Source organism: Hevea brasiliensis, chromosome 3 (genome assembly GCF_030052815.1).
Source record: "Hevea brasiliensis isolate MT/VB/25A 57/8 chromosome 3, ASM3005281v1, whole genome shotgun sequence".
NCBI classification, from domain to species: domain Eukaryota; kingdom Viridiplantae; phylum Streptophyta; class Magnoliopsida; order Malpighiales; family Euphorbiaceae; genus Hevea; species Hevea brasiliensis.
Genome location: NC_079495.1, coordinates 99,614,695 through 99,632,322, shown reverse-complemented (window position 1 = coordinate 99,632,322; position 17,628 = coordinate 99,614,695). Strand labels below are relative to the sequence as shown.

Sequence of the window (17,628 nt, the reverse complement as noted above, 5' to 3'; positions counted from 1 at the left end):
ATTCCAAGGTATATAGCCTTTTCAGGAGCCTTTATTCTTTGCAAATGCATACTCCATAGAAAAAATAAATAAATAAAAAGAAGAAGAGTGAAATGAATCTAATGGATTCATTCTTAGCAAACTTCCTTTAGAAAGAAAAAAGAAGTACAATTTTAGAGTTGAACGATATTGGACTGGTAATCCATTGCAAGGACTTTCTCTAGAGCAGGAGCGAGCAGATTGGAATATTCAATGTGAGCAGGATGAGCTACATACTCTGCAATTCCTTGTGTAGTCTCAAAGGCAGATTCAAACACATGGGTGTAACCTTCTGTCAGGTTCTCAATGCCTGCATCTGTGCCCCTATGGATGTCATCACCACACATATATATCAATTTAAATGATTTAGAAAATTAAGGTGCAAGAGTAATGTATGTATGTAAGTTTGTCTCAATTATTACCAACGAAAAGACTTCATGGGTGGAATAAGATTGACGAGATTGGCATATCCCTTTATGAGTTGTTGAATCTCTTCAGCTGAAACTTCTTCTTTGAACTTTGCCAAAATAATGTGCTTGGCGATTCTTTCTGCTTCTGCTACTCCTTTTGCTTCAGCCATTGATATCTCTGTGTTTATTAATATTAGCTTTTGTAATGAATGCTTATGCTGCTACCTTGTAATTGGCCTCTATTTATAGGGCTCTTAACCCTAAAGTTGAATTAATAATCATATTTGGAAATTTTCTAATGATCCAATTTGGAATTTCTAAAGTCGAACCCAATGAATATATTATTATATGATATATTGCCCTCTAGAAATGGAGGTTTCAGTTCAGAGGCGATAGACCCAATCCGTTCCCATTATAACAATGTCAATTATTCAATCCATATGGCCGAAATCCGACTTCAAATGTGAAAGGAGTAGGATTTGAACAATGACAATTTTGAACTGTGACCCAATTGCCCGATTACTTGGAACCAAATAAAAAATGGGTCTATTTTGGCAGCTGTTCCATTTAATTAGGAGGTCTTGCAAGTTACACGGCTAGTTTTAATAATCCCAGTTCTGTTATTGCCGTAATATATATATATATATATATATATATATATATATATATATATTAAAAGCAATTAGAGCCGCCCAAATATTATTGATATGTGTATCCAAATAAGATTTTTTTTTTCTTTTCATCTTCTCTTTGAGTGATCACCCATGAGTATTTTCATTGATAATAATTTTTTTTTTAATAATTCTTTGATCTTTGTTCATTTAGAATATATTTTAAACATATCTTCTTAGATGATCATTTGATAGATTTTGAGTTGAATAAATCTTAGATATATTATTGTTGGGAAATTTTTATTAAGTTTTTATGGTGTTTTTTCCCATTTAATGGAGTTTTTATTTTTTTTTATTGAGATATTTTATTTTTTGGTAAAAATAAATTTTTAATTCAATACGAGATTTAAATTTAGAAGTTATATAATAAGGCTCATAAGAAGACTTTGGAATCAAAAAATAAAGTGTGTAGTCCGCGTATTGACAAATTTAAATGATTTAATTATTTTTTATATGTGTGGTTAATTTTATTTGTACACAAATATAATGTGTTGATGGTTTACAAATTAAAAGATTGTATATAGAAAAATTAATGGAAGTGCATTATTGCACCTAACTAATGAAAATTCGATTCATCAATGTGCCCTACTTGCTTACGTGCTGCACCCATCTCATCTGCCTTTAATTATATTATAAATTCTTAGACAATGCGAAGAGAGATTCCTGAAATGCTTAAGTAAAATATAAATAGGATCAAATAAAAAAAATAATTAACCACATGAACATATACAACAATTTATAGCAAAAATAAGCCAAATTTATTCTGTGTTTGAAAGAGGGATGAAAGTGGCAAAAGTGAGAAAATGAAAACAAAATGGGGTTGTCGGATGCTATCATCCACTTTCCTCCATTTCCCTCTACCCAAATAAAATCTTCAAGAAACCAGCATAATTTTATCCATACTATTTTAATGATGTTTTTGAAAAGGGGAGAGTTAATGCAAACTTCAACCCTAGCCTTTTCTTTTTTCAGGTTCTCTCTTTTTTGTTTTTTTCCTCTTAATGAGCTTCTTAGGGTTGTTACCGATGATTATTTTCACCGATGGTTATTATTTCCTCTTTTTTTTTTTTAATAATCTTCAGATTTACATTATTTTGAAATATATGTGTTTTTATCTTTAATTTATTCTTATTGATAGATCTAAGTTTTATCACACCCTTTGAGAGGATTTGATATTTTCTCTTTTATATGAATTTGATATTTTCTTATTTGCGAGAATTGTTGTTTCTTTCATTATGATGATCTTTTTTTTTTTTTAATAATAGAATTGTTAAGTATTCTGTTTTGTCATTTAGATAGGAGTGCAATCATAAAAAATACGTACTTTCTCTTTATGAGGATATTAAAATTTAAAAGCTTCTAGATTAGATTCGTAGAAAAACTATATAGTCTAATAGTGATAAATGACTACTGAGTAGAATATTCTTCCCATTAAATAGCCAAATCCAATGCTCCATCAACATAATCAGGTTCACAAATTAAAATAATTATTATTATATTTTGTATAAGTAACTTAAATTAAAAATTTTTATAAAAATTATTATTTTAAATGGTTATTATATGAGATTATTATGAATATTTTATATTATAATTGTCTCAGTATCCCAATCTCGTGTATGAGCTTGGTTTAACCCCACGACTCTTACTACTTTCTCTGTATATAGGGTATGAATAGCTTCCTTTTAGACCCTTAAAAAATTAATCTTATGCCTTTGAAATCACTACCATGGAGATACAAATTGGATGCAACTAAAAAACTCCTGAACACCATTGCAATTACTGTAAGCTACAAAATTACCCAAGTTTTGCATGGACAATCTCGCTACACCCACCCATAACATATATACGATTGATTTCTGCCAAATTCGTAAGTGGGAATTCCATGTTAGGGTACAAAAAGACAGGAAGAGAGAACATATTTCCAATAATCACATAGTTTATTAACTGACCAACACAAAGATAGAAAAAAGAAATGAATTAAATACAAATGGGGAGCTTCAACATCACCAAATTATTCCAAGGTATATGGCCTTTACAGGAGCCTTTATTCTTTGCAAATGCATACTCCATAAAAAAAAAAAAATAAATAAAAGAAGAAGAGTGAAAGGAATCTAATGGATTCATTCTTAGCAAACTTCCTTTAGAAAGGAAAAAGAAGTGCAATTTTAGAGTTGAACGCTATTGGACTGGTAATCCATTGCAAGGACTTTCTCCAGAGCAGGAGCGAGAAGATTGGAATATTCAATGTGAGCAGGATGAGCTACGTACTCTGCAATTCCTTGTGTAGTCTCAAAGGTAGATTCAAACACATGGGTGTAACCTTCTGTCAGGTTCTCAATGTCTGCATCTGTGCCCCTGTGCATTTCATCACCACAAATATATATCAATTTAAATGATTTAGAAAATTAAGTTGCAAGAGTAATCTATGTATGTAAGTTTGTCTCAATTATTACCAACGGAAAGACTTCATGGGTGGAATAAGATTGACGAGATTGGCAAATCCCTTTATGAGTTGTTGAATCTCTTCAGCTGAAACATCTTCTTTGAACTTTGCCAAAATAATGTGCTTGGCGACTCTTTCTGCTTCTGCCACTCCTTTTGCTTCAGCCATTGATATCTCTATCTGTGTTTATTAATATTAGCTTTTGTAATGAATGCTTATGCTGCTACCTTATAAGTGGCCTCTATTTATAGGGCCCTTAACGGCTAAAGTTGAATTAATAATCAAATTTGGAAATTTTCTAATGATCCAATTTGGAATTTCTAAAGTCTAACCCAATCCGTTCCCATTATAAGAATGTCAATTATTCAAATGCGAAAGGAGTAGGATTCGAACAATGACAAATTTGAACTGTAACCCAATTGCCCGATTACTTGGAACCAAATAAAAAATGGGTCTATTTTGGCAGCTATTCCATTCAATTAGGAGGTCTTGCAAGTTACACGGCTAGTTTTAATAATCCCAGTTCTGGTATTGCCGTAATATATATATATAAAGCAATTAGAGCCGCCTAAATATTATTTAATAGATTAAAACTCAATTCTACCCTTGTAATTGTTGGAGGAGTTTAATTTAGCAATTTTTTAACTTTTTGTTTAATTTAACGCAGAAGTTTCAATTTAAGCTTAATTTAGCCTAAAAATTAAGAAAATGAAGAAATTGAACTTTTAAATTTTTGAGCTCAAATCAAAAAATTAAAAAAAATTCAGTCCTAAAATTAAAAAACTAAACTTCTTAATTTTTTATTTAAATAAAAAAAATGAAGAAATTTAGCTCATAAACTTTAAGCTTTGAGCTAAATTGATTTGAAATTGAAACTTTTGTACTAAATAGGACAAAAAGTTGAAAGTGGGCTAAATTGAACTTCCTCAATAAGTACAGGGGCTAAATTGAGCATTTTGCCAATATTATTGATATGCATATCTTAATAAGATTTTTTTCTTCTTTTTGTCTTCTCTTTGAGTGATCACCGATGAGTATTTTCACTGATAATAATTTTTTTTTAATAATTCTTTGATCTTTGTTCGTTTAGAATATATTTTGAACATATCTTCTTTAATGATCATTTGATAGATTTTGAGTTGAATAAATCTTAGATATGTTATTGTTGGGAAATTTTTATTAAGTTTTTATGGTGTTTTTTCCTATTTAATGGAGTTTTTATATTTTTTTATTGAGATATTTTATTTTTTGGTAAAAATAAATTTTTAATTCAATACGATATTTAAATTTATAAGTTATATAATAAGGCTCATGAGAAGACTGTGGAATCGAAAAATAAAGTGTGTAGTCCGCGTATTGACAAATTTAAATAATTTAATTATTTTTTATATGTGGTTAATTTTATTTGTACACAAATATAATGTGTTGATGGTTTATTTATATTTTTTTTACTAAAATATTTTTTTATTTCCATAAAAAAAATGATGCAGCTGACTATTCTTTTGACTGAAACAAATTAAAAGATTGTATGTAGGAAAATTAATGGAAGTGCGTTATTGCACCTAACTAATGAAAATTCGATTCATCAATGTGCCCTACTTGCTTACGTGCTGCACCCATCTCATCTGCCTTTAATTATATTATAAATTCTTAGACAATGCGAAGAGAGATTCCTGAAATGCTTAAGTAAAATATAAATAGGATCAATAAAAAAAATAATTAACCACATGAACATATACAACAATTTATAGCAAAAATAAGCCAAATTTATTCTGTGTTTGAAAGAGGGATGAAAGTGGCAAAAGTGAGAAAATGAAAACAAAATGGGGTTGTCGGATGCTATCATCCACTTTCCTCCATTTCCCTCTACCCAAATAAAATCTTCAAGAAACCAGCATAATTTTATCCATACTATTTTAATGATGTTTTTGAAAAGGGGAGAGTTAATGCAAACTTCAACCCTAGCCTTTTCTTTTTTCAGGTTCTCTCTTTTTTGTTTTTTTCCTCTTAATGAGCTTCTTAGGGTTGTTACCGATGATTATTTTCACCGATGGTTATTATTTCCTCTTTTTTTTTTTAATAATCTTCAGATTTACATTATTTTGAAATATATGTGTTTTTATCTTTAATTTATTCTTATTGATAGATATAAGTTTTATCACACCCTTTGAGAGGATTTGATATTTTCTCTTTTATATGAATTTGATATTTTCTTATTTGCGAGAATTGTTGTTTCTTTCATTATGATGATCTTTTTTTTTTTTTAATCATAGAATTGTTAAGTATTCTGTTTTGTCATTTAGATAGGAGTGCAATCATAAAAAATACGTACTTTCTCTTTATGAGGATATTAAAATTTAAAAGCTTCTAGATTAGATTCGTAGAAAAACTATATAGTCTAATAGTGATAAATGACTACTGAGTAGAGTATTCTTCCCATTAAATAGCCAAATCCAATGCTCCATCAACATAATCAGGTTCACAAATTAAAATAATTATTATTATATTTTGTATAAGTTACTTAATTAAATTTTTTTATAAAAATTATTATTTTAAATGGTTATTATATGAGATTATTATGAATATTTTATATTATAATTGTCTCAGTATCCCAATCTCGTGTATGAGCTTGGTTTAACCCCACGACTCTTACTACTTTCTCTGTATATAGGGTATGAATAGCTTCCTTTTAGACCCTTAAAAAATTAATCTTATGCCTTTGAAATCACTACCATGGAGATACAAATTGGATGCAACTAAAAAACTCCTGAACACCATTGCAATTACTGTAAGCTACAAAATTACCCAAGTTTTGCATGGACAATCTCGCTACACCCACCCATAACATATATACGATTGATTTCTGCCAAATTCGTAAGTGGGAATTCCATGTTAGGGTACAAAAAGACAGGAAGAGAGAACATATTTCCAATAATCACATAGTTTATTAACTGACCAACACAAAGATAGAAAAAAGAAATGAATTAAATACAAATGGGGAGCTTCAACATCACCAAATTATTCCAAGGTATATGGCCTTTACAGGAGCCTTTATTCTTTGCAAATGCATACTCCATAAAAAAAAAAAAATAAATAAAAGAAGAAGAGTGAAAGGAATCTAATGGATTCATTCTTAGCAAACTTCCTTTAGAAAGGAAAAAGAAGTGCAATTTTAGAGTTGAACGCTATTGGACTGGTAATCCATTGCAAGGACTTTCTCCAGAGCAGGAGCGAGAAGATTGGAATATTCAATGTGAGCAGGATGAGCTACGTACTCTGCAATTCCTTGTGTAGTCTCAAAGGTAGATTCAAACACATGGGTGTAACCTTCTGTCAGGTTCTCAATGTCTGCATCTGTGCCCCTGTGCATTTCATCACCACAAATATATATCAATTTAAATGATTTAGAAAATTAAGTTGCAAGAGTAATCTATGTATGTAAGTTTGTCTCAATTATTACCAACGGAAAGACTTCATGGGTGGAATAAGATTGACGAGATTGGCAAATCCCTTTATGAGTTGTTGAATCTCTTCAGCTGAAACATCTTCTTTGAACTTTGCCAAAATAATGTGCTTGGCGACTCTTTCTGCTTCTGCCACTCCTTTTGCTTCAGCCATTGATATCTCTATCTGTGTTTATTAATATTAGCTTTTGTAATGAATGCTTATGCTGCTACCTTATAAGTGGCCTCTATTTATAGGGCCCTTAACGGCTAAAGTTGAATTAATAATCAAATTTGGAAATTTTCTAATGATCCAATTTGGAATTTCTAAAGTCTAACCCAATCCGTTCCCATTATAAGAATGTCAATTATTCAAATGCGAAAGGAGTAGGATTCGAACAATGACAAATTTGAACTGTAACCCAATTGCCCGATTACTTGGAACCAAATAAAAAATGGGTCTATTTTGGCAGCTATTCCATTCAATTAGGAGGTCTTGCAAGTTACACGGCTAGTTTTAATAATCCCAGTTCTGGTATTGCCGTAATATATATATATAAAGCAATTAGAGCCGCCTAAATATTATTTAATAGATTAAAACTCAATTCTACCCTTGTAATTGTTGGAGGAGTTTAATTTAGCAATTTTTTAACTTTTTGTTTAATTTAACGCAGAAGTTTCAATTTAAGCTTAATTTAGCCTAAAAATTAAGAAAATGAAGAAATTGAACTTTTAAATTTTTGAGCTCAAATCAAAAAATTAAAAAAAATTCAGTCCTAAAATTAAAAAACTAAACTTCTTAATTTTTTATTTAAATAAAAAAAATGAAGAAATTTAGCTCATAAACTTTAAGCTTTGAGCTAAATTGATTTGAAATTGAAACTTTTGTACTAAATAGGACAAAAAGTTGAAAGTGGGCTAAATTGAACTTCCTCAATAAGTACAGGGGCTAAATTGAGCATTTTGCCAATATTATTGATATGCATATCTTAATAAGATTTTTTTCTTCTTTTTGTCTTCTCTTTGAGTGATCACCGATGAGTATTTTCACTGATAATAATTTTTTTTTAATAATTCTTTGATCTTTGTTCGTTTAGAATATATTTTGAACATATCTTCTTTAATGATCATTTGATAGATTTTGAGTTGAATAAATCTTAGATATGTTATTGTTGGGAAATTTTTATTAAGTTTTTATGGTGTTTTTTCCTATTTAATGGAGTTTTTATATTTTTTTATTGAGATATTTTATTTTTTGGTAAAAATAAATTTTTAATTCAATACGATATTTAAATTTATAAGTTATATAATAAGGCTCATGAGAAGACTGTGGAATCGAAAAATAAAGTGTGTAGTCCGCGTATTGACAAATTTAAATAATTTAATTATTTTTTATATGTGGTTAATTTTATTTGTACACAAATATAATGTGTTGATGGTTTATTTATATTTTTTTTACTAAAATATTTTTTTATTTCCATAAAAAAAATGATGCAGCTGACTATTCTTTTGACTGAAACAAATTAAAAGATTGTATGTAGGAAAATTAATGGAAGTGCGTTATTGCACCTAACTAATGAAAATTCGATTCATCAATGTGCCCTACTTGCTTACGTGCTGCACCCATCTCATCTGCCTTTAATTATATTATAAATTCTTAGACAATGCGAAGAGAGATTCCTGAAATGCTTAAGTAAAATATAAATAGGATCAATAAAAAAAATCATTAACCACATGAGTATATATACAACAATTTATAGCAAAAATAAGCCAAATTTATTCTGTGTTTGAAAAAGTGGCAAAAGTGAGAAAATGAAAACAAAATGGGGTTGTGGGATCCTATCACCCACTTTCCTCCATTTTCCTCTACCCAAATAAAACCTTCAAGAAACTAGCATAATTTTATCCATACTATTTTAATGATGTTTTTGAAAATGAGAGAGTTAATGCAAACTTCAACCCTAGCCTTTTCTTTCTTTAGGTTCTCTCTTTTTTGTTTTTTTCCTCTTAATGAGCTTTTTAGGGTTGTTACCGATGATTATTTTCACCGATGGTTATTATTTCCTCTTTTTTTTTTTAATAATCTTCAGATTTATATTATTTTGGAATATATGTGTTTTTATCTTTAATCTACTCTTGTTGAGAGATCTAAGTTTTATCACATCCTTTGAGAGGATTTGATATTTTCTCTTTTATAAGAATTTAATATTTTCTTATTTGCGAGAATTGTTGTTTCTTTCATTATGATAATCTTTTTTTCTTTTTTAATCATAGAATTGTTAAGTATTCTGTTTTGTCATTTAGATAGGAGCGCAATCATAGAAATACATACTTTCTCTTTATGAGGATATTAAAATTTAAAAGCTTCTAGATTAGATTCGTAGAAAAACTATATAGTCTAATAGTGATAAATAACTACTGAGTAGAATATTCTTCCCATTGACTAGCTAAATCCAATGCTCCATCAACATTATCAGGTTCACAAATTAAAATAATTGTTATTATATTTTATATAAGTTACCTAATTAAATTTTTTATAAAAATTATTATTTTAAATGGTTATTATATGAGATTATTATGAATATTTTATATTATAATTGTCTCAGTATCCCAATCTCGTGTATGAGCTTGGTTTAACCCCACGACTCTTACTACTTTCTCTGTATATAGGGTATGAATAGCTTCCTTTTAGACACTTAAAAAATTAATCTTATGCCTTTGAAATCACTACCATGGAGATACAAATTGGATGCAACTAAAAAACTCCTGAACACCATTGCAATTACTGTAAGCTACAAAATTACCCAAGTTTTGCATGGACAATCTCGCTACACCCACCCATAACATATATACGATTGATTTCTGCCAAATTCGTAAGTGGGAATTCCATGTTAGGGTACAAAAAGACAGGAAGAGAGAACATATTTCCAATAATCACATAGTTTATTAACTGACCAACACAAAGATAGAAAAAAGAAATGAATTAAATACAAATGGGGAGCTTCAACATCACCAAATTATTCCAAGGTATATGGCCTTTACAGGAGCCTTTATTCTTTGCAAATGCATACTCCATAAAAAATAAATAAATAAATAAAAGAAGAAGAGTGAGAGGAATCTAATGGATTCATTCTTAGCAAACTTCCTTTAGAAAGGAAAAAGAAGTGCAATTTTAGAGTTGAACGATATTGGACTGGTAATCCATTGCAAGGACTTTCTCCAGAGCAGGAGCGAGAAGATTGGAATATTCAATGTGAGCAGGATGAGCTACGTACTCTGCAATTCCTTGTGTAGTCTCAAAGGTAGATTCAAACACATGGGTGTAACCTTCTGTCAGGTTCTCAATGTCTGCATCTGTGCCCCTGTGCATTTCATCACCACAAATATATATCAATTTAAATGATTTAGAAAATTAAGTTGCAAGAGTAATCTATGTATGTAAGTTTGTCTCAATTATTACCAACGGAAAGACTTCATGGGTGGAATAAGATTGACGAGATTGGCAAATCCCTTTATGAGTTGTTGAATCTCTTCAGCTGAAACATCTTCTTTGAACTTTGCCAAAATAATGTGCTTGGCGACTCTTTCTGCTTCTGCCACTCCTTTTGCTTCAGCCATTGATATCTCTATCTGTGTTTATTAATATTAGCTTTTGTAATGAATGCTTATGCTGCTACCTTATAAGTGGCCTCTATTTATAGGGCCCTTAACGGCTAAAGTTGAATTAATAATCAAATTTGGAAATTTTCTAATGATCCAATTTGGAATTTCTAAAGTCTAACCCAATCCGTTCCCATTATAAGAATGTCAATTATTCAAATGCGAAAGGAGTAGGATTCGAACAATGACAAATTTGAACTGTAACCCAATTGCCCGATTACTTGGAACCAAATAAAAAATGGGTCTATTTTGGCAGCTATTCCATTCAATTAGGAGGTCTTGCAAGTTACACGGCTAGTTTTAATAATCCCAGTTCTGTTATTGCCGTAATATATATATAAAGCAATTAGAGCTGCCTAAATATTATTTAATGGATTAAAGCTCAATTCCACCCTTGTACTTGATGGAAGAGTACAATTTACCCTTTTTTTTTAACTTTTTGTTTAATTTAACGCAGAAGTTTCAATTTAAGCTCAATTGAGCCTAAAAATTAAGAAAATAAAGAAATTAAACTTTTTAATTTCTGAGCTTAAATCAAGAAATTAAAAAAATTCAGTCCTAAAATTAAAAAACTAAACTTCTTAATTTTTTATTTAAATAAAAAAAATGAAGAAATTTAGCTCATAAACTTTAAGTTTTGAGCTAAATTGATTTGAAATTGAAACTTTTGGACTAAATAGGACAAAAAGTTGAAAGTGGGCTAAATTGAACTTCCTCAATAAGTACAGGGGCTAAATTGAGCATTTTGCCAATATTATTGATATGCATATCTTAATAAGATTTTTTTTTTCTTTTTATCTTCTCTTTGAGTGATCACCAATGAGTATTTTCACTGATAATAATTTTTTTTTAGTAATTCTCTGATCTTTGTTCGTTTAAAATATATCTTGAACATATCTTCTTGGATGATCATTTGATAGATTTTGAGTTGAATAAATCTTAGATATGTTATTGTTGGCAAATTTTTATTAAGTTTTTATGGTGTTTTTTCTTATTTAATGGAGTTTTTATAATTTTGATATTTTATATTTTGGTAAAAATAAATTTTTAATTCAATACGAATTCTAAATTTAGAAATTATATAATAAGGCTTATAAAAAGACTATGAAATCGAAGAATAAAACATACAGTCTGCGTATTGATAAATTTAAATGATTTAATTATTTTTTATATGGGTGGTTAATTTTATTTATACATAAATATAATATGTTGATTGTTAATTTATATTTTTTTATTAAAATATTTTTTTATTTCTATAAAAAAAATTACACAGCTAACCGTTCTTTTGACAGAAACAAATTAAAAGATTGTATGTAGGAAAATTAATGGAAGTACGTTATTGCACCGAACTAATGAAAATTCGATTCATCAATGTGCCCTACGTATATGCTTACGTGTTGTGCCCATCTCATCTGCCTTTAATTATATTATAAATTCTTAGACAATGCAGAGAGAGATTATCATGAAATGCTTAAGTAAAATATAAATTGATTGAATAAAAAAAATCATTAACCACATGAGTATATATATACAACAATTTATAACAAAAATATGCCAAATTTATTCTCTGTTTGAAAGAGGGATGAAAGTGGCAAAAGAGAGAAAATGAAAACAAAATGGGGTTGTGGGATCCTATCTGTGACGCCTCTTACCCGTCTACTGTATAGCAGAGCAAGAAGTGCCACATTCGGTGTCGGAGCACCCTATCTTGTCTTATCATGTCTATTGTAAACTTTTAATATCATTTAAAAGCAGGTATTCCATGTGTGGAAATATTTTTTTTATATATAATAATTTATTTCTGTGGATACCCGGATAGAGCCTCCTCTGTTTTATTAGCGTCTGGCGGGTTCCACTAGTTACCTGTTAAAAATAATTCCATATCTGTCCTATATATCCCTAGTCATATCATATCATATCATTTCAAGAAATGAAACTCATTCATTCATTCATATGGAAATTTATATACAAAAGCTTACAAGCTTATTTACAATCCCAAAATGTAGATTTCATTTATTTACAACACAAAATATAACTACATGATATTTATATACAATAAACCAAAATACTAAGTCTAATACATGGGCCCTACCAAAATACAAAGGACTAATGAGGTGAACTCTGGACTATATGTAGATCTGGTCAACTGCGGTCAGAACACTATTGTGGCGGCTGCTGATCTCCAGTACCTACGCGATGAAAAATCCAACGCGCTAAGCAAATTGCTTAGTAGTGCATAATCTTAAAGCAGAATAGCTAAATGGTTTAAAATGACAATAAGATGTGTAATTTCATAATTCTGAGTCAATGGCATATTTTATAACACTTTGGAATCAATATATTTATCAGGATCTTATCTATGCATATATTTCATTTTCAATCTCCTTAAACTCATATCAGTAAATTTGTCATCAATTCTAAGTCATTTATAAATTTCCTACACTTTGGGAACAGTTAAATTTAACAGTATCTTTTCTGGGTATTAATTTCATTCTCTAGCTTTTTAAACTCATATTAGAGTCTTTGGAATCGTATCAGTGTATTTTATGTCATATCGGTGTATTTCATGTCATATCTGTATATTTGTGCCCAAGTAACCTATAACAAACTATAATGCTGGATACACGGGAGTATACAGGTTAGACAGCCATATGTCTACCCTGTATACATCTGTCAGGCACGAGCCAGCTGTCAAGCACGAGGCCTGCTGTCAGGCCAGCTGTCAACTAATTTCATGTAATTTAGCATGTAGTGACCTATTAGGGATAAGTCCTTGCTAAAAATAATTTAATTCAAAAACCTTTCTTTAGGTTCAGTTTCACTGTTTTGACTTTACATATCAAATTGAGCAATTACGCATTATTACTTATTTCTTTGAAATGTACATATCACTTTATAGTGGGAAAATAGGTCCCACATACCCTTTCATGTAATTTAGTGTTTAATGGCTTGTTATGGTTAAATTCCTACCATAAGATAATTTATCTCATGAACCTTTATTTGGTTTCAGTTTTTGTGTCTTACTTTTACCTATCCATATGATTAGTTTGTAGCCACTGTTTGGCCACACTGTTTGGCCACTGTTTAACAGCTTCATAGAAATTGTTGCCCTATGTCTTATGATCATTGAGAAATTTGTATCACAATTTTTCAAGTTTTGTGGAATTATTTATGGCCAATTAACTGACCTGGGTTCATGTACCCTGTGCCAACAGGGGCTCAGTTCAGGACAGTGACTGCAGGTCACTTTTTGAGATTCTTAAATTCATAATTTGAGGAAGGTTCCTAAAATAAAGTTGTATCCCTGTTTCTTAGGTTTCTGGAAAGGTATAGCTCATCTTAATTGGATTTTTCTAGTGGGAGTTATGACTAAAAGACTGTTCTAGGGTCAAGTGAAGTTTAGTCAGATTGCAGGTTTGATGCAGTGATTTATTCTAACTGTTTAACCTAGTTCTCTTGTTTTTTGGGTTTTGGTCAAAACACCAATTTTGTATGTCTGTGTCTTGTGGACATTTTGCCACTGGTTTCATTGCATTTGAGTTCTTATAGACCAAGTTATTGTCATTTTGCCAAAACTGGTCGGGTGAGGTTAGGTCCAGCAGTTTCTGGGTAACCTAATTCTGGGCAGTTTTGTGACCCAACTTGGGCCAGCAATTTGGTTTGGTTTTTGGCATTTCTGGGTTCAGTGGTCTTCATGAAAATTGTAGCCCTATATCTAAGCTTTCCAATGGTATCAAATTTAGGTTATTTGGACCTGTGTAGAGGGAGTTATGACCGTACTGTTCATTTGGTCATTTTCTGGGTTTGGTGCAGGGTAATCCAGATTTGGGCAGTGTTTAGGTCAAGTTTTTGACAAAATTTGGGCATGGTGTCTACATGAAAAATGGGCTATTTTGAGTCTAATTTCACCTCCAATTGGCCTCATACCAATTGGAGTCACACATTTTCAGTTATGGTCCCACAAACTCACTGGACTCATTGAGTCATAACCTGCAGAAAATTGACACTTCCAAAACTCAATCTCCTCCAACTTCCTTCAATTTGCATGCAATACACTTATATAAGCAACAATCTCAAGCATTTACATAAGGTTCTCAATCATTTACACAAACTCTAGTTTTCAAAGTTTCAAATTTGCACAAACACTACACAATCAAACTTCCAAACATTTCAACTCATCACACATTCTCATGGAACCATTTTTCATCACTTAAAAGCAACAAACCTCAAGTTCCATGGCTACCGAAAATTCAAGGGTTCTTTCCTCAAGATTTCCTTTTTATTTTCATGATATTTATACTTGGCTAAACATGCTTTTCATATTTAATAAAGTGAAGAAGAGGGATTAGTGCACTAACCTTTTTTGTAACTTGTTAAACTTCACTTCCTTTGCTTCTTATTGGTATCTATGGCTTCCTTATGGAGTGGGGAGTAATTTTTGTGAAGTGAGCTATGGGTTGTGTGGCCCAATCGCAAGTGCACGGGTCGTACAAGTAATATAGAAAAGATATCGTTCCCACGAGGAGTTGTGTTAATGATTGAATTTTTGATATAAAAGTTGACTAAATTGAAGTATTTTTGAAATTAAAGTAATGGATCGATGGGTATTGAGAATGTGAAATCTATATGTGCAAAATTAATATTCTATTCAACAATGTATTAATTAAACTAAAATTTCATCAAATTGAAATAAGCAAGTTCAAATATGGCAAGATTTAAAATGGCAAGCAATTAAATTCAATAGAAAATTAACAATGGTAAAAAAGCGATTCCGGAGTTCGGGATTTCATATTCGAGCTATTTTGGGATTTTAAATTGGTTATCCAATCTTGTGAAACTAATGGTTTTAAGGAGATTAATTCTTAAATCCTTTGAATTCCCTTTCGAGTGAGACAAAGAGTGCCTTAATCAATCTAATCCTACTTTCGTGGAGTTAGAATTAATTAAGACCCATTAAGTTCTTTAATTAATCTGTGAATCCTCTTAATCCTTAGTCTATTTCTAGATCTAAGTTAATTAAGTCCAATTCCTTGATTATCTATCACAAGGCCTTCTCCTTTCGGTGCTTCAACCATGGATTAAGAACATTACTTAATGGGATCCTACACTAAGCATGTCATTAAGCACACAAGGAATGAATAAAACTCATTAAGACCACAAAATATGGATTACCCAATCAAAATCCACAAAATATCTCAAATATTACAACCCTTACTCCAGAATCAAAAGTAAACTACTCACTATCCATAATGCTTACAAGATATTATGAGTTTATAAGGAAATAAAGCTTTAATCTAAGCTAAGGAATAAGAAATTAAACACTAGAAATGTAGAAAAATATAAGGAAAGAAAGAAATCTGCAAATCTTAGTTGAAAATGGTGTGGAAGGTGAAAGTGACTCTTCAAATTCTGCCTCCCCTCTCCTTTTCTTTTCTGCTCCTTTTGTCTCCTCTTTCTAAAATGGGAAAATGAGACTATTTATAGCATTTTCTGACATGGAGCCCTAAAATGGTATGTTCTAGGAGGAATTATCTGAGGGAATCTTCTGCCAGCTCATTAATGAACTCTTTATGGGACTGCATAAGTGGACTGCATAAGTTATGATCCCTTATGCGATTTGACGGTTCTGGTTCACTTATGCGAAACTGCATGACTTGGTGCATAGGTTATGCACAATTCTGTGAGAGTGCATAAGGGAGACGTGAATGTGCATAAGCTATGCAGTCTCCTTATGCACATTTCGGTTGGTTCTGGAACAGTGATTTTTCTCCTTATGCAGATCTGCATAGCTTATGCGGCAAGTTATGCACAATTTGGTCAATGCATATTTCAGCTTGAAAACTTGTTTTTGACATCTTTGGCTGTAGAAGTCACTCCTCAATGGCAAAATTTCTCTTCAGTCCTTCAAAAACACCATTTTTCCTACAAAACAAAGTAAAAATTATAAATTAATCCAAAATTGACAATTATGAAAAACTAACTAAATAACTAATGAAATTAGCTAAAAGTGACTAATAATCAAATAAAATGGCTATGAAATTAAACCTAAATGATTATGCAAAATGTATGCATCATGGGTTTTGATGGGTAGAAGCTTGGGAAATCAAGTTTGAAAGCTTGACAACAATGGTGGAACATAGAAGCTAGCAGCCGGCCATGGGAGGGAAAGAGAGAGAGAAGAAGTGGAGGAAGAAAAGGGTTGGTGGGTTTTGTCTCTAGTGGTATATATATATTCTAAATTTTGTACTTTAAATTTTTAAGTTTCCTAAGCTTTTTCTTTTTTTTTTCTTCTTCTTCTTTTCTTCTTCTTTTCTAATTCAATTCATAAGGTTTTTAACTTATGTTAATTTTTATTCTCTCAATTTTTAATTTGACATTTAGGTCAAAATTCACTTCTGAGGGGTAAAATGACCAAAATGCCATTCGGGTGCATATCGAGTTATTTTTATTATTTTTTGTACCAATTAATAAATTCTCTAAATTTTATTTTATTTTCTCTAAATTTTCTTTAACATCTTTAATGTCATTTTTACCTAATTAAACCTTAAAATTGAGTCCCAAAATTATTTTCTATATTTATTAAATTTTCTTTACATTTATTTCATTAATTTAGGTCTCTTCACTATAGTTTAAGTGTAGTTTCAGATATTCTGACTGTCCCAACAGACATTAGTCGTCGGAACAGTAAAATGTACGGACTACCTACGGTGAGGGCGTTACAATTCTTTCCCTCTAAATAGAAATTTCGTCCTCGAAATTTACCTGATGTGAAGAGCTGAGGGAACCGTTGCCTCATCGTCTCCTCGCTCTCCCATATCGCTTCTTTTGTGTTGTGGTGTCTCCACAAGACTTTCACTAATGGGATCCTCTTATTTCTGAGTTCTTTCACTTTTCGTGCTAAGATTTCGACTGGTTCTTCATCATATGTCAAATCAGATTGTACAATTATCTCCTCTGCTGAAATGACATGTGAAGGATCTGAT

The 17,628-nt window shown here is 30.7% G+C and overlaps 4 protein-coding genes across 4 annotated transcripts; all 4 read right to left on the bottom strand.

Moving 5' to 3' along the window:
* On the bottom strand, positions 1-655 carry LOC110652079 (stress-response A/B barrel domain-containing protein HS1-like). The gene is made up of 2 exons (XM_021807579.2): positions 441-655; positions 1-342 (listed from the first exon to the last, which is right to left on the bottom strand). Exons 1-2 carry the CDS (start codon positions 596-598, stop codon positions 153-155), a joined length of 348 nt encoding a protein of 115 aa, XP_021663271.2. The 5' UTR covers positions 599-655; the 3' UTR covers positions 1-152.
* Positions 656-3,015: 2,360 nt separating this feature from the next.
* Positions 3,016-3,773, bottom strand: LOC131178541 (stress-response A/B barrel domain-containing protein HS1-like). The gene is made up of 2 exons (XM_058143488.1): positions 3,553-3,773; positions 3,016-3,454 (listed from the first exon to the last, which is right to left on the bottom strand). Exons 1-2 carry the CDS (start codon positions 3,708-3,710, stop codon positions 3,265-3,267), a joined length of 348 nt encoding a protein of 115 aa, XP_057999471.1. The 5' UTR covers positions 3,711-3,773; the 3' UTR covers positions 3,016-3,264.
* A 2,692-nt stretch (positions 3,774-6,465) lies between these two features.
* On the bottom strand, positions 6,466-7,223 carry LOC110641489 (stress-response A/B barrel domain-containing protein HS1-like). Its single transcript, XM_021793224.2, has 2 exons — positions 7,003-7,223; positions 6,466-6,904 (listed from the first exon to the last, which is right to left on the bottom strand). Exons 1-2 carry the CDS (start codon positions 7,158-7,160, stop codon positions 6,715-6,717), a joined length of 348 nt encoding a protein of 115 aa, XP_021648916.1. The 5' UTR covers positions 7,161-7,223; the 3' UTR covers positions 6,466-6,714.
* A 2,684-nt stretch (positions 7,224-9,907) lies between these two features.
* LOC110641498 (stress-response A/B barrel domain-containing protein HS1-like) lies at positions 9,908-10,669 on the bottom strand. The gene is made up of 2 exons (XM_058143487.1): positions 10,446-10,669; positions 9,908-10,347 (listed from the first exon to the last, which is right to left on the bottom strand). The coding sequence occupies exons 1-2, from the start codon at positions 10,601-10,603 to the stop codon at positions 10,158-10,160; spliced, it is 348 nt and encodes a 115-aa protein (XP_057999470.1). The 5' UTR covers positions 10,604-10,669; the 3' UTR covers positions 9,908-10,157.
* Between the last annotated feature and the right edge of the window lie 6,959 nt (positions 10,670-17,628).